The following is a 27661-nucleotide window of genomic DNA, read 5'->3' as shown; positions in this document are numbered from 1 at the left end:
CAATGTCAGGTCTCATAGCAAAGGGTCTGAATACTTATGAAAATAAGGTTTCTGTTTTTAGTTATTTTTAATACATTTGCAAAAATGTCTTAAAAACATGTTCCCACTTTGTCAATATGAGGTATTGTGATGTCATTATGGGGTATTGTGATGTCATTATGGGGTATTGTGATGTCAATATGGGGTATTGTGATGTCATTATGGGGTATTGTGATGTCATTATGGGGTATTGTGATGTCATTATGGGGTATTGTGATGTCATTATGGGGTATTGTGATGTCATTATGGGGTATTGTGATGTCATTATGGGGTATGGTGTGTTGTATTGTATTGGGTGTAGATTGGCGGCGGGGTTTCCTAGTGGTTAGAGCGTTCGAATCCCCGAGCTGACACGGTACACATCTGTCGTTCTGCCCCTGAACAAGGAAGTTAAACCCACAGTTCCTAGGGCCGTCATTGTAAATTAGAATTTGTTCTTAAACTGACTTGCCTAGTTAAATAAAGGTTAAAAAAAATAAGATTGACGAGGTAATTTTTTTTTTATTTAATCAATTTTAGAATTAGACTCAACAGGAAACAAAAGGTGCAAAAATAAATCAAGGGGTCTGAAAACTTTCCGGAGGTGTAGAAGACTTACGGTGAAGTGCCTTGCTCAAGGGCACAGTGGCAGATGTTCCACGTGGTCAGGGATTCGAACCAGTGGCATTTCTCTAGTGTTACTGTAACACGGTAATAAACCATTGACTTACGGGAGCTATTAAGGTGAAGTGCCTTGCTCAAGGGCACAGTGGCAGATGTTCCACGTGGTCAGGGATTCGAACCAGTGGCATTAACACGGTAATAAACCATTGACTTACGGGAGCTATTAAGGTGAAGTGCCTTGCTCAAGGGCACAGTGGTAGATGTTCCACGTGGTCAGGGATTCGAACCAGTGGCATTTCTCTAGTGTTACTGTAACACGGTAATAAACCATTGTGTCCGTCCGCCAAGCCTTTCTCTAGTGTTACTGTATCAATACTGGGCCATAATGTCGAACCACCATAGAAGAAGTCTGTCTGTTTGTGGCATAGTGAAAAGACAGGTGAAAAGGCAGGTGAAAAGGCAGGTGTTGGCCTGCGGGGAAGGAGAATACTTCCACTGAAAACCACATCACTGTTGCTTAATACACTGGAATTATTACCAAATCATATCAGTGTTGGAGTTGGACACCTCTGACATTAGAGAACCAGTATATAATGTGTTCTGTTGGGGGTTCTGGATGACTGGAACCACTGACATTAGAGACCCAGTATATAATGGGTTCTGTTAGGGGTTCTGGAGGACTGGAACCACTGACATTAGAGACCCAGTATATAATGTGTTCTGTTAGGGGTTCTGGAGGACTGGAACCACTGACATTAGAGACCTAGTATATAATGTGTTCTGTTGGGGGTTCTGGAGGACTGGAACCACTGGCATTAGAGACCCAGTATATAATGTGTTCTGTTGGGGGTTCTGGAGGACTGGAACCACTGGCATTAGAGACCCAGTTTATAATGGGTTCTATTGGGGGTTCTGGAGGACTGGAACCACTGACAGAGACCCAGTATATAATGTGTTCTGTTGGGGGTTCTAGAGGACTGGAACCACTGACATTAGAGACCCAGTATATAATGGGTTCTGGAGGACTGGAACCACTGACACTAGAGACCCGGTATGGTGCCAGCATGTACAGAAATGTGTTGACACCATAGATATCAAACATGTCCTTATCTTTCCTTATCCCAGAATAGCGGGATGTCGTACATCGTGTGATAGGGGGGCTGGGCTGCTGGCGCAGCATCTGTCGTTGTTGGCCCCACAACAAGTGCCTGCTGCCTGGGTGAATGGGAGCCGTGGGGGGGGGGTGGTCGAAGGGACTGGGAGCTCCATGCCCCCAGCAGAACAACAGGGGACGGCCAGCTGCTGTACAGGACCTACAGGAATGTGCGGAGGAATGTGCGGCACGCAGCACTGGGACTAGCTCAGTGACAGTCCTACATCCCTCTGAGATCACTACTGCTCTGCTGGGGAGGAGGACTAGGGAAACCAGGCCTGAGATACAGTAGCTGGGACCTAAATACTGCCATTAGGATCTACAACAACCAGGGAGAAATATGTCATTGATCTACACGGGGGGTGGGGGTCTTCACACTCAAAAAGTCAAATAAAACATTGGGATTTGAACACTGGCCATTACTGTTACCGTGACGTCCATAGTTACCGTGACACCCATCACACTGACCAATACTGTTACCGTGACGTCCATAGTTACCGTGACACCCATCACACTGACCATTACTGTTACCGTGACGTCCATAGTTACCGTGACACCCATCACACTGACCATTACTGTTACCGTGACATCCATCACACCGACCATTACTGTTACCGTGACACCCATCACACTGACCATTACTGTTACCGTGACACCCATCACACTGACCATTACTGTTACCGTGACACCCATCACACTGACCATTACTGTTACCGTGACACCCATCACACTGACCATTACTGTTACCGTGACACCCATCACACTGACCATTACTGTTACCGTGACACCCATCACACTGACCATTACTGTTACCGTGACACCCATCACACTGACCATTACTGTTACCGTGACACCCATCACACTGACCATTACTGTTACCGTGACACCCATCACACTGACCATTACTGTTACCGTGACACCCATCACACTGACCATTACTGTTACCGTGACGTCCATAGTTACCGTGACACCCATCACACTGACCATTACTGTTACCGTGACACCCATCACACTGACCATTACTGTTACCGTGACGTCCATAGTTACCGTGACACCCATCACACTGACCATTACTGTTACCGTGACGCCCATAGTTACCGTGACACCCATCACACTGACCATTGCTGTTACTATGACACCCATCCTTATCAACGTCTATCAACGGCAGCTTGACATGTAGAGAAGACAGAATGTATATATCATTATTCGTGGGTCACTATGTGGACACGTGATGTCAACAGGAAGAGGACCGTTGTACGAGGAGCTCCCCCAGGCTACAGGGATGAAATGTGACTGGAGCAGTTTCAGGAGACCTGTGAAGGAGACCTCTGAAGGAGACCTGTGAAGGAGACCTGTGAAGCAGACCTGTGAAGCAGACCTGTGAAGGAGACCTGTGAAGGAGACCTCTGAAGGAGACCTGTGAAGGAGACCTGTGAAGGAGACCTGTGAAGGAGACCTGTGAAGCAGACCTCTGAACACTGTCACCACCGATAAATCCACTGCTCTTAAACGCAAGTAAAACCAAACCGATCACTGCCCGTTACCTGCCCGCCCATCCAGCATCACCACTCTGGACGGTTCTGACTTAGAATATGTGGACAACTACAAATACCTGGGTGTCGGGTTAGACTGCAAACTCTCCTTCCAGACTCACATTAAGCATCTCCAATCCAAAGTTAAATCTAGAATCGGCTTCCTATATCGCAACAAAGCATCCTTCACTCATGCTGCCAAACATACCCTCGTAAAACTGACTATCCTACCAATCCTTGACTTCGACGATGTCATTTACAAAATAGCCTCCAATACCCTACTCAACAAATTGGATGCAGTCTATCACAGTGCAATCCGTTTTGTCACCAAAGCCCCATACACTACCCATCACTGCGACCTGTATGCTCTCATTGGCTGGCCCTCGCTTCATACTCGTCGCCAAACCCACTGGCTCCAGGTCATCTACAAGACCCTTCTAGGTAAAGTCCCCCCTTATCTCAGCTCACTGGTCACCATAGCAGCACCCACTCGTAGCACGCGCTCCAGCAGGTATATCTCACTGGTCACCCCCAAAGCCAATTCCTCCTTTGGTCGTCTTTCCTTCCAGTTCTCTGCTGCCGCTGACTGGAACGAACTGCAAAAATCACTGAAGCTGGAGACTCATATCTCCCTCACTAGCTTTAAGCACCAGCTGTCAGAGCAGCTCACAGATTACTGCACCTGTACATAGCCCATCTATAATTTAGCCCAAACAACTACCTCTCCCCCTACTGTATTTATTGATTTTGCTCATTTGCACCCCATTATTTCTATCTCTACCTTACACAGTCTTCCACTGCAAATCGACCATTCCAGTGTTTTACTTGCTATATTGTATTTACTTTGCCACCATGGCCTTTTTTGCCTTGCCTTTTTTGTCGTCACACAACACAACGCCCACAGATGACAGTGGTTTTGAGGGAGAGTGCACTTAGCATGCTGACGGCAGGAATGTTCACCAGAGCTGTTGCCAGAGAATTTCATGTTAATTTCTCTGCCACAAGCTGCCGACAACGTCATTTTTGAGAATTTGGAAGTACGTCAAACCGGCCTCACAACTGCAGACCACGTAGACCACGTGAATGGCTTGGTGTGGGCGAGCAGTTTGCTGACGTCAACGTTGTGGAACAGAGCGCCCCGTGGTGGCGGTGGGGTTATGGTGATGGGCTACGGACAACGAACACTGTTATATTTTATAGGTGGCGATTTGAATGCGCACAGAGATACCGTGGCGAGATCCTGAGGCCCCGTTGTCGTGCCATTCATCCGCCGCCATCACCTCATGTCTCAACATGATAAGGCACGGCCACCTGTCGCAATGTATAACATTCATATAACATTCTCAGAGGCTAAACATGAAGACTTCCATGGCCTGCGTACTGAACAGACATGTCAACTCATTGAGCATATCTCTACTCCCAGACATGTCACTCATTGAGCATATCTCTACTCCCAGACTAGTCACTCATTGAGCATATCTCTACTCCCAGACATGTCACTCATTGAGCATATCTCTACTCCCAGACTAGTCACTCATTGAGCATATCTCTACTCCCAGACATGTCACTCATTGAGCATATCTCTACTCCCAGACATGTCAACTCATTGAGCATATCTCTACTCCCAGACATGTCAACTCATTGAGCATATCTCTACTCCCAGACATGTCAACTCATTGAGCATATCTCTACTCCCAGACATGTCACTCATTGAGCATATCTCTACTCCCAGTCATGTCAACTCATTGAGCATATCTCTACTCACCAGACATGTCACTCATTGAGCATATCTCTACTCCCAGTCATGTCAACTCATTGAGCATATCTCTACTCCCAGTCATGTCAACTCATTGAGCATATCTCTACTCACCAGACATGTCACTCATTGAGCATATCTCTACTCCCAGTCATGTCAACTCATTGAGCATATCTCTACTCCCAGACATGTCACTCATTGAGCATATCTCTACTCCCAGTCATGTCAACTCATTGAGCATATCTCTCCTCACTCATTGAGCATATCTCTCCTCACTCATTGAGCATATCTCTACTCCCAGACATGTCAACTCATTGAGCATATCTCTACTTCCAGACATGTGAAATCCATAGATGAGGGCCAAATACATTTATTACAAATGACTGATGTCCTTATATGAACTGTCACTCAGTAAAATCTTTGAAATGGCAGCATGTTGTGTTTCTTGTTCTGTATATATATAGACCAGGGCCTGTATGTATCAAGTGTCTCAGAGAGTGCTGGTTCAGATCATCCACCCCCTTCAATATGAATTTAGTCGTTTTAGTCGAAAAGGGCAAAACTGAATCTAAACCGGCACACTAACTATTGTACTGGAACCAGGCTGGTCTCTCTCTCTTACTGTTCTAGTAGCCGGTAGTATCTGGTCTCTCTCTCTTACTGTTCTAGTAGCTGGTAGTATCTGGCCTGTGTCTCTCTCTTACTGTTCTAGTAGCTGGTAGTATCTGGTCTCTCTCTCTCTCTTACTGTTCTAGTAGCTGGTCGTATCTGGTCTCTCTCTCTCTCTTACTGTTCTAGTAGCTGGTAGTATCTGGTCTCTCTCTCTCTCTTACTGTTCTAGTAGCTGGTAGTATCTGGTCTCTCTCTCTCTCTTACTGTTCTAGTAGCTGGTAGTATCTGGCCTGTGTCTCTCTCTTACTGTTCTAGTAGCTGGTAGTATCTGGTCTCTCTCTCTCTCTTACTGTTCTAGTAGCTGGTAGTATCTGGTCTCTCTCTCTCTCTTACTGTTCTAGTAGCTGGTAGTATCTGGTCTCTCTCTCTCTCTTACTGTTCTAGTAGCTGGTAGTATCTGGTCTCTCTCTCTCTCTTACTGTTCTAGTAGCTGGTAGTATCTGGTCTCTCTCTCTCTCTTACTGTTCTAGTAGCTGGTAGTATCTGGTCTCTCTCTCTCTAACTGTTCTAGTAGCTGGTCGTATCTGGTCTCTCTCTCTCTAACTGTTCTAGTAGCTGGTAGTATCTGGTCTCTCTCTCTCTCTAACTGTTCTAGTAGCTGGTAGTATCTGGTCTCTCTCTCTCTTACTGTTCTAGTAGCTGGTAGTATCTGGTCTCTCTCTCTTACTGTTCTAGTAGCTGGTAGTATCTGGCCTCTCTCTCTTACTGTTCTATTAGCTGGTAGTATCTGGTCTCTCTCTCTCTTACTGTTCTATTAGCTGGTAGTTCCTGGTCTCTCTCTCTTACTGTTCTAGTAGCTGGTCGTATCTGGTCTCCCTCTCTCTAACTGTTCTATTAGCTGGTAGTATCTGGCCTGTGTCTCTCTCTTACTGTTCTAGTAGCTGGTAGTATCTGGCCTGTGTCTCTCTCTTACTGTTCTAGTAGCTGGTAGTATCTGGTCTCTCTCTCTCTTACTGTTCTAGTAGCTGGTAGTATCTGGTCTCTCTCTCTCTCACTGTTCTAGTAGCTGGTAGTATCTGGCCTGTGTCTCTCTCTTACTGTTCTAGTAGCTGGTAGTATCTGGTCTCTCTCTCTCTCTTACTGTTCTAGTAGCTGGTAGTATCTGGTCTCTCTCTCTCTTACTGTTCTATTAGCTGGTAGTTCCTGGCCTCTCTCTCTTACTGTTCTAGTAGCTGGTAGTATCTGGTCTCTCTCTCTCTCTTACTGTTCTAGTAGCTGGTAGTATCTGGTCTCTCTCTCTCTCTTACTGTTCTAGTAGCTGGTAGTATCTGGTCTCTCTCTCTCTTACTGTTCTATTAGCTGGTAGTTCCTGGCCTCTCTCTCTTACTGTTCTAGTAGCTGGTAGTATCTGGTCTCTCTCTCTCTTACTGTTCTATTAGCTGGTAGTATCTGGTCTCTCTCTCTCTCTTACTGTTCTAGTAGCTGGTAGTATCTGGTCTCTCTCTCTTAATGTTCTATTAGCTGGTAGTATCTGGTCTCTCTCTCTTAATGTTCTAGTAGCTGGTAGTATCTGGTCTCTCTCTCTCTCTTACTGTTCTATTAGCTGGTAGTATCTGGTCTCTCTCTCTCTTACTGTTCTATTAGCTGGTAGTATCTGGTCTCTCTCTCTTACTGTTCTAGTAGCTGGTCGTATCTGGTCTCTCTCTCTTACTGTTCTAGTAGCTGGTCGTATCTGGCCTGTGTCTCTTATTGTTCTAGTAGCTGGTAGTATCTGGTCTCTCTCTCTCTTACTGTTCTAGTAGCTGGTCGTATCTGGCCTGTCTCTCTTACTGTTCTAGTAGCTGGTCGTATCTGGTCTCTCTCTCTTACTGTTCTAGTAGCTGGTCGTATCTGGTCTCTCTCTCTTACTGTTCTAGTAGCTGGTCGTATCTGGCCTGTGTCTCTTACTGTTCTAGTAGCTGGTCGTATCTGGCCTCTCTCTCTTACTGTTCTAGTAGCTGGTAGTATCTGGTCTCTCTCTCTCTTACTGTTCTAGTAGCTGGTCGTATCTGGCCTGTGTCTCTTACTGTTCTAGTAGCTGGTCGTATCTGGCCTGTGTCTCTCTCTCTGCCGTCGTTGCTCTGTCCTTCTCCAGCACTGCGTTGTCCCGCGTCTCACGGAGGTTCCTAGAGGACAGACAGAAGCAGTAAGAATTAAAACAGAATTAACACCGCGTCTCACGGAGGTTCCTAGAGGACAGACAGAAGCAGTAAGAATTAAAACAGAATTAACACAGCGTCTCACGGAGGTTCCTAGAGGACAGACAGAAGCAGTAAGAATTAAAACAGAATTAACACAGCGTCTCACGGAGGTTCCTAGAGGACAGACAGAAGCAGTAAGAATTAAAACAGAATTAACACAGCGTCTCACGGAGGTTCCTAGAGGACAGACAGAAGCAGTAAGAATTAAAACAGAATTAACACAGCGTCTCACGGAGGTTCCTAGAGGACAGACAGAAGCAGTAAGAATTAAAACAGAATTAACACAGCGTCTCACGGAGGTTCCTAGAGGACAGACAGAAGCAGTAAGAATTAAAACAGAATTAACACAGCGTCTCACGGAGGTTCCTAGAGGACAGACAGAAGCAGTAAGAATTAAAACAGAATTAACACAGCGTCTCACGGAGGTTCCTAGAGGACAGACAGAAGCAGTAAGAATTAAAACAGAATTAACACAGCGTCTCACGGAGGTTCCTAGAGGACAGACAGAAGCAGTAAGAATTAAAACAGAATTAACACAGCGTCTCACGGAGGTTCCTAGAGGACAGACAGAAGCAGTAAGAATTAAAACAGAATTAACACAGCGTCTCACGGAGGTTCCTAGAGGACAGACAGAAGCAGTAAGAATTAAAACAGAATTAACACAGCGTCTCACGGAGGTTCCTAGAGGACAGACAGAAGCAGTAAGAATTAAAACAGAATTAACACAGCGTCTCACGGAGGTTCCTAGAGGACAGACAGAAGCAGTAAGAATTAAAACAGAATTAACACAGCGTCTCACGGAGGTTCCTAGAGGACAGACAGAAGCAGTAAGAATTAAAACAGAATTAACAAACAATCGACTTCATGTAAAAAAAATTACAAAATGAATAGTCTCCCAATCAAACTGTCTCAAATGGTACCTATGGGTCCTAGTCAAAAGTAGTGCACTATCGAATAGGGTGCATAGCGCACTACTTTCGACAAGGGCACTAAATAGGGAATAAGGTGCGTTTTTAGGGGCACTGAATCACACAATTTGTTGAATATCTGAATACATGGTCTGAGTGAAGTACAGTACTGTATTCAGAACACAGTGAAAGAGTTCCCTCTAGAGGACACTAAAGCCAACACCTCATCCCTAAAGCCAACACCTCATTTGGCCGCCTTTCGTTCCAGTTCTCTGCTGCCTATGATTGGAACGAATTGCAAAAATCGCTGAAGTTGGAGACTTTTATCTCCCTCACCAACTTCAAACATCTGCTATCTGAGCAGCTAACCGATCGCTGCAGCTGTACATAGTCTATTGGTAAATAGCCCACCCATTTTTACCTACCTCATCCCCATACTGTTTTTATTTATTTACTTTTCTGCTCTTTTGCACACCAGTATCTCTACCTGTACATAACCATCTGATCATTTATCACTCCAGTGTTAATCTGCAAAATTGTAATTATTTGCCTACCTTCTCATGCCTTTTGCACACAATGTATATAGACTCCCCTTTTTTCTACTGTGTTATTGACTTGTTAATTGTTTACTCCATGTGTAACTCTGTGTTATCTGTTCACACTGCTATGCTTTAACTTGGCCAGGTCGCAGTTGCAAATGAGAACTTGTTCTCAACTAGCCTACCTGGTTAAATAAAGGTGTTCTCAACTAGCCTACCTGGTTAAATAAAGGTGAAATAAAAAAATAAAAAAAATAAAACACGGGCGGCATCTCTATAATCTCACCTGTTCATCTCTATAATCTCACCTGTTCATCTCTATAATCTCACCTGTTCATCTCTATAATCTCACCTGTTCATCTCTATAATCTCACCTGTTCATCTCTATAATCTCACCTGTTCATCTCTATAATCTCACCTGTTCATCTCTATAATCTCACCTGTTCATCTCTATAATCTCACCTGTTCATCTCTATAATCTCACCTGTTCATCTCTATAATCTCACCTGTTCATCTCTATAATCTCACCTGTTCATCTCTATAATCTCACCTGTTCATCTCTATAATCTCACCTGTTCTCTCTCTCTCTCTCTGGGACATCTCTATAATCTCACCTGTTCTCTCTCTCTCTCTCTGGGACATCTCTATAATCTCACCTGTTCTCTCTCTCTCTCTCTGGGACATCTCTATAATCTCACCTGTTCTCTCTCTCAGGGACATCTCTATAATCTCACCTGTTCTCTCTCTCTCTCTCTGGTACATCTCTATAATCTCACCTGTTCTCTCTCTCTCTCTCTGGGACATCTCTATAATCTCACCTGTTCTCTCTCTCTGGTACATCTCTATAATCTCACCTGTTCTCTCTCTCTGGTACATCTCTATAATCTCACCTGTTCTCTCTCTCAGGGACATCTCTATAATCTCACCTGTTCTCTCTCTCTCTCTCTGGTACATCTCTATAATCTCACCTGTTCTCTCTCTCTCTCTCTGGGACATCTCTATAATCTCACCTGTTCTCTCTCTCTCTCTCTGGGACATCTCTATAATCTCACCTGTTCTCTCTCTCTGGTACATCTCTATAATCTCACCTGTTCTCTCTCTCTCTCTCTGGGACATCTCTAATCTCACCTGTTCTCTCTCTCTCTCTCTGGGACATCTCTATAATCTCACCTGTTCTCTCTCTCTCTGGTACATCTCTATAATCTCACCTGTTCTCTCTCAGGGACATCTCTATAATCTCACCTGTTCTCTCTCTCTCTCTGGGACATCTCTATAATCTCACCTGTTCATCTCTATAATCTCACCTGTTCATCTCTATAATATCACCTGTTCTCTCGTTCTCTCTCTCTGGGACATCTCTATAATCTCACCTGTTCTCTCTCTCTGGTACATCTCTATAATCTCACCTGTTCTCTCTCTCTCTCTCTCTCTCTCTCTCTCTCTCTCTGGTACATCTCTATAATCTCACCTGTTCTCTCTCTCGTACATCTCTATAATCTCACCTGTTCTCTCTCTGGTACATCTCTATAATCTCACCTGTTCTCTCTCTGTTACATCTCTATAATCTCACCTGCTCTCTCTCTGGTACATCTCTATAATCTCACCTGTTCTCTCTCTCGTACATCTCTATAATCTCACCCGTTCTCTCTCTGTTACATCTCTATAATCTCACCTGTTCTCTCTCTGTTACATCTCTATAATCTCACCTGTTCATCTCTATAATCTCACCTGTTCTCTCTCTGGTACATCTCTATAATCTCACCTGTTCATCTCTATAATCTCACCTGTTCTCTCTCTGGTACATCTCTATAATCTCACCTGTTCTCTCTCTGGTACATCTCTATAATCTCACCTGTTCTCTCTCTCTGGTACATCTCTATAATCTCACCTGTTCTCTCTCTCTCTCTCTCTCTGGTACATCTCTATAATCTCACCTGTTCTCTCTCTCTGGTACATCTCTATAATCTCACCTGTTCCCTCTCTCTGGTCCATCTCTATAATCTCACCTGTTCTCTCTCTGGTATATCTCTATAAGCTCACCTGTTCTCTCTCTCTCTCTCTGGTACATCTCTATAATCTCACCTGTTCTCTCTCTCTCTCTCTCTGGTACATCTCTATAATCTCACCTGTTCTCTCTCTCGTACATCTCTATAATCTCACCTGTTCTCTCTCTCGTACATCTCCTTTGAGGTCCTCTGCAGGCTGTCGATCTCCTGGCTGGTCTTCAGACGAATGTTCTCCAGCTCCTCAGCAAGTTTATTCTCGTACTCTGTCTTGTAGTGGTCTCTGTGGAAAAACCATTATATTATACCTGATTGTAGCCATCCTTTGCCTTGATGACAGCTTTGCACACTCTTGGCATTCTCTCAACCAGCTTAATGAGGTAGTCACCTGGAATGCATTTCAATTAACAGGTGTGCTTTGTTAAATTGTGGAATGTCTTTCCTTCTTAATGCGTTTGAACCAATCAGGTGTGTTGTGACAAGGTAGGGGTGGTATACAGAAGATATCCCTATTTGGTAAAAGACCAAGTCCATATTATGGCAAGAACAGCTCAAATAAGCAAAGAGAAATGACAGTCCATCATTATTTTAAGACATGAAGGTCAGCCAATACGGAACATTTCAAGAACTTTGAAAGTTTCTTCAAGTGCAGTTGCAAAACATCTTGCGCTGTGATGAAACTGACTCTCATGAGGACCGCCACAGGATAGGAAGACCCAGTGTTACCTCTGCTGCAGAGGATACGTTCATTAGAGTTCCCTCTGCTGCAGAGGATAAGTTCATTAGCCCAAATAAATGCTTCACTGCTTCACTGTTCAGAGGAGACTGTGTGAATCAGACCTTCATGGTCGAATTGCTGCAAATAAGCCACTACTAAAAGACATCAATAAGAAGAAGAGACTTGCTTGGACCAAGAAACACGAGCAATGGACCTTAGACAGGTGGAAACATGTCCTTCGGTCTGATGAGTCCAAATATGAGATGTTTGGTTCCAAGCGCTGTGTCTTCGTGAGATGCAGAGTAGTTGAACGAATGATCTCTGCATGTGTGGTTCCCACCGTGAAGCATGGAGGAGGAGGTGTGATGGTGCTTTGCTGGTGACAGTGTCAGTGGTTTATTTAGAATTCAATGCATATTTAACCAGCATGGCTCCCACAGCATTCTGCTGCAATACATCAACCCATCTGGTTTGCTCTTAGTGGGACTATAATTAGTTTTTCAACAGGACAATGACCCAACACACCTCCCGGCTGTGTAAGGGCTATTTGACCAAGGAGGAGAGTGATGGAGCGCTGCATCAGATGACCTGGCCTCCACAATCCCCCGACCTCAACCCACTTGAGATGGTTTGAGATGAGTTGGACCGCAGAGTGAATTAAAAGCAGCGAACAAGTGCTCAGCATATGTGGGAACTCCTTCAAGACTGTTGTAAAATAATTCCGGGTGAAGCTGGTTGAGAGAATGTCAAGAGTGTGAAAAGCTGTCATCAAAGAAAAGGGTGGCTACGTGGAAGAAACTAAAATATAAAAAGTATTTTAATTTGTTTAACACTATTTTGGTTACTACATGATTCCATATGTGTTATTTCATAGTTTTGATGTCTTCACAATGTAGAAAATAACAAAAATAAAGAAAAACCCATTGAATGAATTAGGCGTGTCCAAACTTTTGACTGGAACACTATATACAAAAGTATGTGGACACCCCATCAAATTAATGAATTTGGCTATTTCAGCCACAAACCGTTGTTGACAGGTGTATAAAATCGAGCACACAGACATGCAATCTCCATAGACAAACATTGGCAGTAGAATGGCTTTTTTTTAAATTTTTTAATTTTTTTTTTACCTTTATTTAACTAGGCAAGTCAGTTAAGAACAAATTCTTATTTTCAATGACGGCCTGGGAACAGTGGGTTAACTGCCTGTTCAGGGGCAGAACGACAGATTTTGTACCTTGTCAGCTCGGGGGTTTGAACTCGCAACCTTCCGGTTACTAGTCCAACGCTCTAACCACTAGGCTACCCTGCCGCCCCCTGCCGCTTTACTGAAGAGCTCAGTGACTTTCAACGTGGCACCGTCATAGAATGCCACCTTTCCAACAAGTCAGTTTGTCACATTTCTGCCCCGGGTCAACTGTAATTGCCTCTATTGTGAAGTGGAAAGTTCCAGAACTCACGACAGAGTTCCAAACTGGGAAAGGGGGATACCTAAGTCAGTTATTCAACTGAATTTATTCAACTGAACTGTGTCAAACCGATTTAACCCAAATTAAATTAAATGGGTTTCCATGGCTGAGCAGCCGCACACAAGCCTAAGATCACCATTCACAATGCCAAGCGTCGGCTGGAGTGGTTTAAAGCTCACCGCTATTGGACTCTGGAGCAGGGGAAACACGTTCTCTGGAGTGATGAATAACACTTCACCATCTGGCAGTCTGACGAACGAATCTGGGTTTGGTGGATGCCAGGAGAAGGCTACGAGCCCGAATGCATAGTGCCAACTGTAAAGTTTGGTGGTGGAGGAGGAATAATGGTTTTGGCCCCTTAGTTCCAGCGAAGGGAAATCTTAACGCTACAGCATACAATGACATTCTAGACAATACTGTGCTTCCAACTTTGTGGCAACAGTTTGGGGAAGGCCCTTTCCTGTTTCAGCATGACAATGCCCTCGTGCACAAAGCGAGGTCCATACAGAAATGGTTTGTCGAGATTGGTGTGGAAGAACTTGACTGGCCTGCGCAGAGCCCTGACCTCAACCCCATCGAACACCTTTGGGATGAATTGGAAAGCAGACTGCGAGCCAGGACTAATCGCCCACATCAGTACCCGACCTCACTAATGCTCTTGTGGCTGAATGGAAGCAAGTCCCTGCAGCAATGTACCAACATCTAGTGGAAAGCCTTCCCAGAAGAGTGGAGGCTGTTATAGCAGCAAAGGGGGTCCAACTCCATATTAATGACTTCCCAGAAGAGTGGAGGCTGTTATAGCAGCAAAGGGGGGTCCAACTCCATATTAATGACTTCCCAGAATAGTGGAGGCTGTTATAGCAGCAATGGGGGGTCCAACTCCATATTAATGACTTCCCAGAATAGTGGAGGCTGTTATAGCAGCAAAGGGGGGACCAACTCCATATTAATGACTTCCCAGAATAGTGGAGGCTGTTATAGCAGCAAAGGGGGGACCAACTCCATATTAATGACTTCCCAGAATAGTGGAGGCTGTTATAGCAGCAAAGGGGGGACCAACTCCATATTAATGACTTCCCAGAATAGTGGAGGCTGTTATAGCAGCGAAGGGGGGTCCAACTCCATATTAATGACTTCCCAGAAGAGTGGAGGCTGTTATAGCAGCAAAGGAGGGACCAAATCCATATTAAAGCCCATGATCTTGGAATGAGATGTTGGACGTGCAGGTGTCCATATATTTTTGGTCATGTAATGTATCATCAAGAAGGTTCCTAAGAAGGTAAAGCACTTCTCCAGGCAGGCGTTGTGAGATCTGATTACCAGGACAGGAGACTGCAATACACACACATGAGGAGGAACGCACCCAAAGGGCTGGCTAGCTCTGTCCAGCCCTTAGGGGGCGTTCCAGGTGGTCTGTACTGCAGTCACACTGCCCAGTTTTAGGTGGCGATGGAGACCTCTTGACGGGTACCCATCTGGAAGCTATATATTTATCTTAGACCTCCTCCATGGCCCTCTGGGCTAGGGTTGGGGAGGGGTACTGACCTAGAAGGTTTGGGGAGGAGTACTGACCTAGAAGGTTTAGGGAGGGGTACTGATATAGAAGGGTTAGGGTGGGGTACTGACCTAGAAGGGTTAGGGAGGAGTACTGACCTAGAAGGGTTGGGGAGGAGTACTGACCTAGAAGGGTTAGGGAGGGGTACTGACCTAGAAGGGTTGGGGATGAGTACTGACCTAGAAGGGTTGGGGAGGAGTACTGACCTAGAAGGGTTGGGGATGAGTACTGACCTAGAAGGGTTGGGGATGAGTACTGATCTAGAAGGGTTAGGGATGAGTACTGACCTAGAAGGGTTGGGGAGGAGTACTGACCTAGAAGGGTTAGGGAGGAGTACTGATATAGAAGGGTTAGGGTGGGGTACCGACCCAGAAGGGTTAGGGAGGGGTACTGACCTAGAAGCAATGTATTTGTGATAGACCTCCTCCCTGGCCCTCTGGGCGCCGTCCAGCTGGGTCTGCAGCCTCTCTAGACGGTCTTCCTGGTGGGCACAGCGCACATTCAGCTCCATGCTCTGTCTGTGAACATATTCCTTATCCTTCTGGAGGAGGGTCACCGTCTGCTGCAGAGTAGACACCTGGAACACAGAGGGGTTAGAGGTAGTCAATCCATCTGGAGGAGGGTCACTGACTGCTGCAGAGTAGGAGTTAGAGGTAGTCTATCCATCTGGAGGAGGGTCACTGTCTGCTGCAGAGTAGACACCTGGAACACAGAGGGGTTAGAGGTAGTCAATCCATCTGGAGGAGGGTCACTGACTGCTGCAGAGTAGACACCTGGAGGACAGAGGGGTTAGGATTAGAGGTAGTCTTTATCCACCTGGAGGAGGGGCACCGTCTGCTGCAGACACCTGGAGGACAGAGGGGTTAGAGGTAGTCTATCCATCTGGAGGAGGGTCACTGACTGCTGCAGAGTAGACACCTGGAGGACAGAGGGGTTAGGATTAGAGGTAGTCTTTATCCACCTGGAGGAGGGGCACCGTCTGCTGCAGACACCTGGAGGACAGAGGGGTTAGAGGTAGTCTATCCATCTGGAGGAGGGTCACTGACTGCTGCAGAGTAGACACCTGGAGGACAGGGGGGTTAGAGGTAGTCTTATCCATCTGGAGGAGGGTCACTGACTGCTGCAGAGTAGACACCTGGAGGACAGGGGGGTTAGGGGTAGTCTATCCATCTGGAGGAGGGGCACCGTCTGCTGCAGACACCTGGAGGACATTTAACGTGACATGTTGTCATTTAGCAGATGCTGTAATTCAGAGGGACTTCCAGTCAGTATCTTCCACTAAGGAAGGTGAGACAACATCTATCAGCCAATCAGTGGTACTGTGAAAAGTCCCGTGTTGGCAACATCAAGGTGTTAGGCAGGTAGAAGTAGTATCCAGGTTGGTGTTGTACCTCTCGACTCAGCTCATTCCTCTCCCTGGTCTGGACCTCATGAGTCATCTCCAGCAGCTCCAGCCTCTTCCTCAACTCTCCCACCTCACACTCAAACGCATCCCGCTCACTGGAAAGGAAGGGAGGATCGACGTTTAGTTTCTAAATGTCTAAACACACAAATACATTTTTCAAAGTGAAATATTCCATTTTGTAAATCCTTCTTCAGACATTTGATCTGACAGGGACACTTGCTGAAAACAGAGGTGGTCTTTCCTCCCTCTCCCTCTCTCTCTCTCTCTTACCGTTTGACGTTAGAGTAGTTGTCCCGCTTGAAGTCTCCCTCCTGGATGAGCCCTTTAGTGTCAGCCAGCTCCAGAGTTAGTCTCTGGTTCCTGATCTCCAGCTCTGACCTCACCCTGCGCTCCTCCTCGTAACTCTACACCACAGGAAGAAGGTTACAATACAATCAAATGGGCCGACACTGCTCTAAGACAAACAGTACCTCCATGAAGGCTCTGATCTGTCCTCTCTCTGTCTGTACCTCCATGAAGGCTCTGATCTGTCCTCTCTGTCTGTACCTCCATGAAGGCTCGGATCTGTCCTCTCTCTATCTGTACCTCCATGAAGGCTCTGATCTGTCCTCTGTCTGTACCTCCATGAAGGCTCGGATCTGTCCTCTCTCTATCTGTACCTCCATGAAGGCCCTGATCTGTCCTCTCTCTGTCTGTACCTCCATGAAGGCTCGGATCTGTCCTCTCTCTATCTGTACCTCCATGAAGGCTCTGATCTGTCCTCTCTCTCTGTCTGTACCTCCATGAAGGCTCTGATCTGTCCTCTCTCTGTCTGTACCTCCATGAAGGCTCTGATCTGTCCTCTCTCTGTCTGTACCTCCATGAAGGCTCTGATCTGTCCTCTCTCTGTCTGTACCTCCATGAAGGCTCTGATCTGTCCTCTCTCTGTCTGAACCTCCATGAAGGCTCTGATCTGTCCTCTCTCTGTCTGTACCTCCATGAAGGCCCTGATATGTCCTCTCTCTGTCTGTACCTCCATGAAGGCTCTGATCTGTCCTCTCTCTGTCTGTACCTCCATGAAGGCTCTGATCTGTCCTCTCTCTGTCTGTACCTCCATGAAGGCTCTAATCTGTCCTCTCTCTATCTGTACCTTCATGAAGGCTCTGATCTGTCCTCTCTCTGTCTGTACCTCCATGAAGGCTCTGATCTGTCCTCTCTGTCTGTACCTCCATGAAGGCTCGGATCTGTCCTCTCTCTATCTGTACCTCCATGAAGGCTCTGATCTGTCCTCTGTCTGTACCTCCATGAAGGCTCGGATCTGTCCTCTCTCTATCTGTACCTCCATGAAGGCCCTGATCTGTCCTCTCTCTGTCTGTACCTCCATGAAGGCTCGGATCTGTCCTCTCTCTATCTGTACCTCCATGAAGGCTCTGATCTGTCCTCTCTCTCTATCTGTACCTCCATGAAGGCTCTGATCTGTCCTCTCTCTGTCTGTACCTCCATGAAGGCTCTGATCTGTCCTCTCTCTGTCTGTACCTCCATGAAGGCTCTGATCTGTCCTCTCTATGTCTGTACCTACATGAAGGCTCTGATCTGTCGTCTCTCTGTCTGTACCTCCATGAAGGCTCTGATCTGTCCTCTCTCTGTCTGAACCTCCATGAAGGCTCTGATCTGTCCTCTCTCTGTCTGTACCTCCATGAAGGCCCTGATATGTCCTCTCTCTGTCTGTACCTCCATGAAGGCTCTGATCTGTCCTCTCTCTGTCTGTACCTCCATGAAGGCTCTGATCTGTCCTCTCTCTGTCTGTACCTCAATGAAGGCTCTAATCTGTCCTCTCTCTATCTGTACCTTCATGAAGGCTCTGATCTGTCCTCTCTCTGTCTGTACCTCCATGAAGGCTCTGATCTGTCCTCTGTCTGTACCTCCATGAAGGCTCGGATCTGTCCTCTCTCTATCTGTACCTCCACGAAGGCCCTGATCTGTCCTCTCTCTGTCTGTACCTCCATGAAGGCCCTGATATGTCCTCTCTCTATCTGTATCTCCATGAAGGCTCTGATCTGTCCTCTCTCTCTGTCTGTACCTCCATGAAGGCTCTGATCTGTCCTCTCTCTGTCTGTACCTCCATGAAGGCTCTGATCTGCCCTCTCTCTGTCTGTACCTCCATGAAGGCTCTGATCTGTCCTCTCTCTGTCTGTACCTCCATGAAGGCCCTGATCTGTCCTCTCTCTGTCTGTACCTCCATGAAGGCTCTGATCTGTCCTACCTGTCTGTACCTCCATGAAGGCTCTGATCTGTCCTCTCTCTGTCTGTACCTCCATGAAGGCTCTGATCTGTCCTCTCTCTGTCTGTACCTCCACGAAGGCTCTGATCTGTCCTACCTGTCTGTACCTCCATGAAGGCTCTGATCTGTCCTCTCTGACTGTACCTCCACGAAGGCTCTGATCTGTCCTCTGTGTGTGTGTGTGTGTGTGTGTGTGTGTGTGTATACCTTCATAAGGGCTTTGATCTCAGTCCTGTGTGTCTCCAGGTCGTCTGTCAGGCTGTTCCTCTTGACATGGAGCTCAGAGAGCTGGGCTTTGAGAGGACTCACCACCTCATAGAAATACACCTGGGAGAACAACACACATCATTAACACACCACATTACCACAACACACTGCATTAACACAACACACTGCATTATACCACAACACACTGCATTAACACACCACATTAGCAGGATCTCTCCCCAGTTCTCACCGCTACGTATTCAGTGATAGAGAGTCTCTCCTCTGGGATATCTCGGAGCTCCTTGTATTTGTCCTCGGTGAGCTCCAGGTCCCTGAGGCTGCGTCGCAGGTCTCCTGCCTTGTCACACAGCCTTCTGTTAGTCTCCTCCAGCTGCTTCTGTCTCAGTAGGATCCCATCCATCTCCTGCTTCCTCAGAGCCTGCTGCTTCCTGCAGGACAGACAGAGAACCACACTGACTTGAGGCAAATATAAAAAGAGGGCACCCTTTCCATGCCTGCTTGGTTGAACATCTTTCAATCTTTTAGAGGTTCTGGGTTCAGCAAGGTGATCCTGTGTTGACCTAAGACCCCTACGACTGATCAGAGAGACTTGGTTGAACATCTTTCAATCTTTTAGAGGTTCTGGGTTCAGCAAGGTGATCCTGTGTTGACCTAAGACCCCTACGACTGATCAGAGAGACTTGGTTGAACATCTTTCAATCTTTTAGAGGTTCTGGGTTCAGCAAGGTGATCCTGTGTTGACCTAAGACCCCTACGACTGATCAGAGAGACTTGGTTGAACATCTTCCAATCTTTTAGAGGTTCTGGGTTCAGCAAGGTGATCCTGTGTTGACCTACGACCCCTACGACTGATCAGAGAGACTCTGTATCTGCCATATTCTCTGCTGCCAATGACTGGAACGAACTACAAAAATCTCTGAAACTGGAAACACTTATCTCCCTCACTAGCTTTAAGCACCAACTGTCAGAGCCGCTCACAGATTACTGCACCTGTACATAGCCCACCTATAATTTAGCCCAAACAACTACCTCTTTCCCAACTGTATTTAATTAATTTATTTATTTTGCTCCTTTGCACCCCATTATTTTTATTTCTACTTTGCACATTCTTCCATTGCAAAACTACCATTCCAGTGTTTTACTTGCTATATTGTATTTACTTTGCCACCATGGCCTTTTTTGCCTTTACCTCCCTTCTCACCTCATTTGCTCACATTGTATATAGACTTGTTTATACTTTATTATTGACTGTATGTTTGTTTTACTCCATGTGTAACTCTGTGTTGTTGTATCTGTCGAACTGCTTTGCTTTATCTTGGCCAGGTCGCAATTGTAAATGAGAACTTGTTCTCAACTGGCCTACCTGGTTAAATAAAGGTGTTCTCAACTGGCCTACCTGGTTAAATAAAGGTGTTCTCAACTGGCCTACCTGGTTAAATAAAGGTGTTCTCAACTGGCCTACCTGGTTAAATAGAGGTGTTCTCAACTGGCCTACCTGGTTAAATAAAGGTGTTCTCAACTGGCCTACCTGGTTAAATAAAGGTGTTCTCAACTAGTCTACCTGGTTAAATAAAGGTGTTCTCAACTGGCCTACCTGGTTAAATAAAGGTGTTCTCAACTAGTCTACCTGGTTAAATAAAGGTGTTCTCAACTGGCCTACCTGGTTAAATAAAGGTGTTCTCAACTTGCCTACCTGGTTAAATAAAGGTGTTCTCAACTAGCCTACCTGGTTAAATAAAGGTGTTCTCAACTGGCCTACCTGGTTAAATAAAGGTGTTCTCAACTGGCCTACCTGGTTAAATAAAGGTGTTCTCAACTGGCCTACCTGGTTAAATAAAGGTGTTCTCAACTGGCCTACCTGGTTAAATAAAGGTGTTCTCAACTGGCCTACCTGGTTAAATAAAGGTGTTCTCAACTGGCCTACCTGGTTAAATAAAGGTGTTCTCAACTGGCCTACCTGGTTAAATAAAGGTGTTCTCAACTTGCCTACCTGGTTAAATAAAGGTGTTCTCAACTAGCCTACCTGGTTAAATAAAGGTGTTCTCAACTGGCCTACCTGGTTAAATAAAGGTGTTCTCAACTGGCCTACCTGGTTAAATAAAGGTGTTCTCAACTAGCCTACCTGGTTAAATAAAGGTGTTCTCAACTAGCCTACCTGGTTAAATAAAGGTGTTCTCAACTAGCCTACCTGGTTAAATAAAGGTGTTCTCAACTGGCCTACCTGGTTAAATAAAGGTGTTCTCAACTGGCCTACCTGGTTAAATAAAGGTGTTCTCAACTGGCCTACCTGGTTAAATAAAGGTGTTCTCAACTTGCCTACCTGGTTAAATAAAGGTGTTCTCAACTAGCCTACCTGGTTAAATAAAGGTGTTCTCAACTGGCCTACCTGGTTAAATAAAGGTGTTCTCAACTGGCCTACCTGGTTAAATAAAGGTGTTCTCAACTAGCCTACCTGGTTAAATAAAGGTGTTCTCAACTGGCCTACCTGGTTAAATAAAGGTGTTCTCAACTGGCCTACCTGGTTAAATAAAGGTGTTCTCAACTGGCCTACCTGGTTAAATAAAGGTGTTCTCAACTGGCCTACCTGGTTAAATAAAGGTGTTCTCAACTGGCCTACCTGGTTAAATAAAGGTGTTCTCAACTGGCCTACCTGGTTAAATAAAGGTGTTCTCAACTGGCCTACCTGGTTAAATAAAGGTGTTCTCAACTTGCCTACCTGGTTAAATAAAGGTGTTCTCAACTAGCCTACCTGGTTAAATAAAGGTGTTCTCAACTGGCCTACCTGGTTAAATAAAGGTGTTCTCAACTGGCCTACCTGGTTAAATAAAGGTGTTCTCAACTAGCCTACCTGGTTAAATAAAGGTGTTCTCAACTAGCCTACCTGGTTAAATAAAGGTGTTCTCAACTAGCCTACCTGGTTAAATAAAGGTGTTCTCAACTGGCCTACCTGGTTAAATAAAGGTGTTCTCAACTGGCCTACCTGGTTAAATAAAGGTGTTCTCAACTGGCCTACCTGGTTAAATAAAGGTGTTCTCAACTTGCCTACCTGGTTAAATAAAGGTGTTCTCAACTAGCCTACCTGGTTAAATAAAGGTGTTCTCAACTGGCCTACCTGGTTAAATAAAGGTGTTCTCAACTGGCCTACCTGGTTAAATAAAGGTGTTCTCAACTAGCCTACCTGGTTAAATAAAGGTGTTCTCAACTAGCCTACCTGGTTAAATAAAGGTGTTCTCAACTAGCCTACCTGGTTAAATAAAGGTGTTCTCAACTGGCCTACCTGGTTAAATAAAGGTGTTCTCAACTGGCCTACCTGGTTAAATAAAGGTGTTCTCAACTAGCCTACCTGGTTAAATAAAGGTGTTCTCAACTAGCCTACCTGGTTAAATAAAGGTGTTCTCAACTAGCCTACCTGGTTAAATAAAGGTGTTCTCAACTGGCCTACCTGGTTAAATAAAGGTGTTCTCAACTGGCCTACCTGGTTAAATAAAGGTGTTCTCAACTGGCCTACCTGGTTAAATAAAGGTGTTCTCAACTGGCCTACCTGGTTAAATAAAGGTGTTCTCAACTGGCCTACCTGGTTAAATAAAGGTGTTCTCAACTGGCCTACCTGGTTAAATAAAGGTGTTCTCAACTGGCCTACCTGGTTAAATAAAGGTGTTCTCAACTGGCCTACCTGGTTAAATAAAGGTGTTCTCAACTGGCCTACCTGGTTAAATAACGGTGTTCTCAACTGGCCTACCTGGTTAAATAAAGGTGTTCTCAACTGGCCTACCTGGTTAAATAAAGGTGTTCTCAACTGGCCTACCTGGTTAAATAAAGGTGTTCTCAACTGGCCTACCTGGTTAAATAAAGGTGTTCTCAACTAGCCTACCTGGTTAAATAAAGGTGTTCTCAACTGGCCTACCTGGTTAAATAAAGGTGTTCTCAACTGGCCTACCTGGTTAAATAAAGGTGTTCTCAACTGGCCTACCTGGTTAAATAAAGGTGTTCTCAACTAGCCAACCTGGTTAAATAAAGGTAAAATAAAATAAATAAATAAATAAAAATATTATTATGGCTAAGGTTAGTCAAGGTCTCAGATCTATTCCTACCTCCTCATCCTGGGTGAGTTGCAGCTGGCTGTCCAGTCTCAGAGCCAGGACTTGTTAGTCAAGGTCTCAGATCTATTCCTACCTCCTCATCCTGGGTGAGTTGCAGCTGTCTGTCCAGTCTCAGATCTGTTCCTACCTCCTCATCCTGGGTGAGTTGCAGCTGGCTGTCCAGTCTCAGATCTGTTCCTACCTCCTCATCCTGGGTGAGTTGCAGCTGTCTGTCCAGTCTCAGATCTGTTCCTACCTCCTCATCCTGGGTGAGTTGCAGCTGTCTGTCCAGTCTCAGATCTGTTCCTACCTCCTCATCCTGGGTGAGTTGCAGCTGTCTGTCCAGTCTCAGATCTGTTCCTACCTCCTCATCCTGGGTGAGTTGCAGCTGTCTGTCCAGTCTCAGATCTGTTCCTACCTCCTCATCCTGGGTGAGTTGCAGCTGTCTGTCCAGTCTCAGATCTGTTCCTACCTCCTCATCCTGGGTGAGTTGCAGCTGTCTGTCCAGTCTCAGATCTGTTCCTACCTCCTCATCCTGGGTGAGTTGCAGCTGTCTGTCCAGTCTCAGATCTGTTCCTACCTCCTCATCCTGGGTGAGTTGCAGCTGGCTGTCCAGTCTCAGATCTGTTCCTACCTCCTCATCCTGGGTGAGTTGCAGCTGTCTGTCCAGTCTCAGATCTGTTCCTACCTCCTCATCCTGGGTGAGTTGCAGCTGTCTGTCCAGTCTCAACTCTGTTCCTACCTCCTCATCCTGGGTGAGTTGCAGCTGTCTGTCCAGTCTCAACTCTGTTCCTACCTCCTCATCCTGGGTGAGTTGCAGCTGTCTGTCCAGTCTCAGATCTGTTCCTACCTCCTCATCCTGGGTGAGTTGCAGCTGTCTGTCCAGTCTCAGATCTGTTCCTACCTCCTCATCCTGGGTGAGTTGCAGCTGTCTGTCCAGTCTCAGATCTGTTCCTACCTCCTCATCCTGGGTGAGTTGCAGCTGTCTGTCCAGTCTCAGATCTGTTCCTACCTCCTCATCCTGGGTGAGTTGCAGCTGTCTGTCCAGTCTCAGATCTGTTCCTACCTCCTCATCCTGGGTGAGTTGCAGCTGTCTGTCCAGTCTCAGATCTGTTCCTACCTCCTCATCCTGGGTGAGTTGCAGCTGTCTGTCCAGTCTCAGATCTGTTCCTACCTCCTCATCCTGGGTGAGTTGCAGCTGTCTGTCCAGTCTCAGATCTGTTCCTACCTCCTCATCCTGGGTGAGTTGCAGCTGTCTGTCCAGTCTCAGATCTGTTCCTACCTCCTCATCCTGGGTGAGTTGCAGCTGTCTGTCCAGTCTCAGATCTGTTCCTACCTCCTCATCCTGGGTGAGTTGCAGCTGTCTGTCCAGTCTCAGATCTGTTCCTACCTCCTCATCCTGGGTGAGTTGCAGCTGTCTGTCCAGTCTCAGATCTGTTCCTACCTCCTCATCCTGGGTGAGTTGCAGCTGTCTGTCCAGTCTCAGATCTGTTCCTACCTCCTCATCCTGGGTGAGTTGCAGCTGTCTGTCCAGTCTCAGATCTGTTCCTACCTCCTCATCCTGGGTGAGTTGCAGCTGTCTGTCCAGTCTCAGATCTGTTCCTACCTCCTCATCCTGGGTGAGTTGCAGCTGTCTGTCCAGTCTCAGATCTGTTCCTACCTCCTCATCCTGGGTGAGTTGCAGCTGTCTGTCCAGTCTCAGATCTGTTCCTACCTCCTCATCCTGGGTGAGTTGCAGCTGTCTGTCCAGTCTCAACTCTGTTCCTACCTCCTCATCCTGGGTGAGTTGCAGCTGTCTGTCCAGTCTCAACTCTGTTCCTACCTCCTCATCCTGGGTGAGTTGCAGCTGTCTGTCCAGTCTCAGATCTGTTCCTACCTCCTCATCCTGGGTGAGTTGCAGCTGTCTGTCCAGTCTCAACTCTGTTCCTACCTCCTCTCATCCTGGGTGAGTTGCAGCTGGCTGTCCAGTCTCAGAGCCAGGACTTGTTTCTGGTGCAGGGCAACATTCAGCCTCTCCTCCAGCTCCTCCGTCTAGAGAAGAGAGCACAGAACAAGTAGAGTGATACATATGCGTGTCCCCAGCTCCAGCTCCTCCGTCTAGGGAAGAGAGCACAGAACAAGTAGAGTGATACATATGCGTGTCCCCAGCTCCAGCTCCTCCGTCTAGAGAAGAGAGCACAGAACAAGTAGAGTGATACATATGCGTGTCCCCAGCTCCAGCTCCTCCGTCTAGAGAAGAGAGCACAGAACAAGTAGAGTGATACATATGCGTGTCCCCAGCTCCAGCTCCTCCGTCTAGGGAAGAGAGCACAGAACAAGTAGAGTGATACATATGCGTGTCCCCAGCTCCAGCTCCTCCGTCTAGGGAAGAGAGCACAGAACAAGTAGAGTGATACATATGCGTGTCCCCAATGGCCCCTAATTCTCTTTCCTATTATAGTGCACTACTTCAGCCGGGGCCGGACATACCCCGTTCTGGTGCTATCTGGTATATAATGTAAATAAATCTAAAATGGCCGCATGTTTTTGGACTCCTTTATCAGTTCCTACCCGATTAAGTACAATACCATGGGAAATTCATGTTGAAAGGACAGCTTGTGTTTGGAGCTAAAAGGGTGGGACTAAAAACAAAAAGAAGATAACGAAATGCAAATTATACTGGGTCTGGAAAATGTATTTAGCTTCACAACCTTTGTGAAACAGTTTAAAAAATGAAATGGCATATAGTTTTTCAACAGGACAATGACCCAACACCAAGAAGGAGAATGAGGCATCAGATGACCTGGCCTCCACAATCATTCAACCTCAACCCACTCGAGATGGTCTGGGATGAGTTGGACCGCAGAGGGAAGGAAAAGCAGCCAACAAGTGCTCAGCAAGACTGTTGGAAAATTATTCCAGGTGAAGCTGGTTGAGAGAATGCCAAGCGTGTGCAAAGCTGTCATCAAGGCAAAGGGTGGCTACTTTGAAGAATCTCAAATATATTTTGATTTGTTTAACACTTTATGAGTAAATGTTTTTATTTTTTAACGTTAGCCGACATGGGCTAGTTGATCTGGACATCTCTGACACGTTATGAATATCTCTCTACGGTCCGTAATGACTGACATGACAAGAGGACCTGATTATGCACCACCCAATTTAGAAATTGCACCTTGTGCATTCTACTATTAAAAACTGTCAAGAGTAACTTTAAAGCGGGACATACAAGTCCTTTTCCAACCATGTAGAGTTAAAGATAACATAAAAGAAGCAGGCTGAACGTCGTTTGACGTCCCTACTTTAAGGCCCTCTAGTCATAAGTAATAGAATAGGATACTATTTGAGAAGCAGCCCCACATGTATGCTGATGTGAAGGTTTGGTAGCTCGACGGAACATCTTCGAGATCCTAGCTAACTACCTTTGTCAAGTGGTCCACTTTCATGTTATCTATGATGAGATTTTTCTGCGACATCTCTATTTTTAACAGCTGTAAGTTGTGCAGTAGCTCTTTCCTCTCGAGGAGCTGTCGGGTGACTTTCTGTGTCCCGGTGCGGTCCCGTTCGTCCGACGACGAGATGTCTTCCGTAGGCACCGTGGTCTCCAGACTGAATTCTTCCGACTCCTCTAGGGAGCTGGAGATATTCACCGACGGGTTTTTCTGCTTCTTCGGAGGCATTTTGTACCTAGATAACGTTAGCCACCTCGCTTTTGTCAAACAAGTAGTGATCTGCTTTTTGCCAGCTAACTACTGAGCATATAACTTTAGTATTACCGAAGATTAAGGATTAGCGAACTCAAGAGTTCAAGGACAGTTAAGGCGTTAGCTAGCTAGTTGCATGATTGTACTAACTAGCTAACAACGTCGACTGTTGCACGACATATACTGGTAACGAGCTCCTTGCCTGTGGTTGCATTAACAGTTAGCTACTGTACAGTACTAGTTAGTTACATTGTTATAGTTAGCTAACGTCGAATAGTTGGAAAAGTTCACTGTCCAACAGGTAGCTTCATAGCTAGCTGGCTAATTCCTTACAAATTATTCAGTTTTTTGTTGTAATATCCATAAATTAAATGGGGTTTAGCATTTCCTATTTATATTCGCGAACAACTCTAAATGTTGGGTGGTCGCTGTTTTCATAATTTCAACGGTCCCGCTTCGAATCGCATAGAAACCGCCGCTAGCGGATCACAACAAACAAACGGAAGTGACATCCGAGTCACTTCCGTTTGTTTTGCAACCACATAAAATGTCCGCCAGAAACAGCAACATTTAATAATAATTTATTCAACTTTTTTTTTTAGCGCTATTCATTACATAAAGGATCTCAAAGCGCTTTAAAGAAACAAAACAAAACATAATGAGATTGACAGTCAATAGAAAATGTATTGCTTTTGAGTGGTAATCTGAGGGAGATGGTTAAGCGGGGAGAGAAAGTTCGGGGGCAGGCAGGCAGCACGGTTTTCTTCTTCGAGGTTTTATTGGCGGACTACATCCCAAAATGGTGCATTGCCACCCCCTACTGGGTGGGGTGAAAACAAACATTTTAAAAATACTAAAAATAACTTAAAATAATAATAA

The 27661-nt window shown here is 45.8% G+C and overlaps 1 protein-coding gene across 1 annotated transcript in view; it reads right to left on the bottom strand.

Annotated features, from left to right (window-relative positions):
- LOC139372975 (progesterone-induced-blocking factor 1-like) overlaps positions 1 to 27289 on the bottom strand; it is a 62229-nt gene extending 34940 nt beyond the window's left edge. Inside the window, exons 1-9 of the mRNA XM_071112881.1 lie at positions 26501 to 27289; positions 25030 to 25130; positions 19250 to 19448; positions 19000 to 19119; positions 16803 to 16936; positions 16519 to 16627; positions 15523 to 15704; positions 11543 to 11668; positions 7762 to 7860 (exon numbers count right to left, since the gene is read on the bottom strand). Of these exons, the coding sequence (XP_070968982.1) occupies positions 7762 to 7860; positions 11543 to 11668; positions 15523 to 15704; positions 16519 to 16627; positions 16803 to 16936; positions 19000 to 19119; positions 19250 to 19448; positions 25030 to 25130; positions 26501 to 26758 (1328 nt within the window). The 5' untranslated portion in view covers positions 26759 to 27289. The remainder of the gene's footprint in view (positions 1 to 7761; positions 7861 to 11542; positions 11669 to 15522; positions 15705 to 16518; positions 16628 to 16802; positions 16937 to 18999; positions 19120 to 19249; positions 19449 to 25029; positions 25131 to 26500) is intronic.
- Positions 27290 to 27661: the final 372 nt, after the last annotated feature.

The sequence above is a fragment of the Oncorhynchus clarkii genome, chromosome 18 (genome assembly GCF_045791955.1).
Source record: "Oncorhynchus clarkii lewisi isolate Uvic-CL-2024 chromosome 18, UVic_Ocla_1.0, whole genome shotgun sequence".
In the NCBI taxonomy this organism is placed as follows: domain Eukaryota; kingdom Metazoa; phylum Chordata; class Actinopteri; order Salmoniformes; family Salmonidae; genus Oncorhynchus; species Oncorhynchus clarkii.
This window is presented reverse-complemented; position numbering and strand designations above follow the sequence as displayed.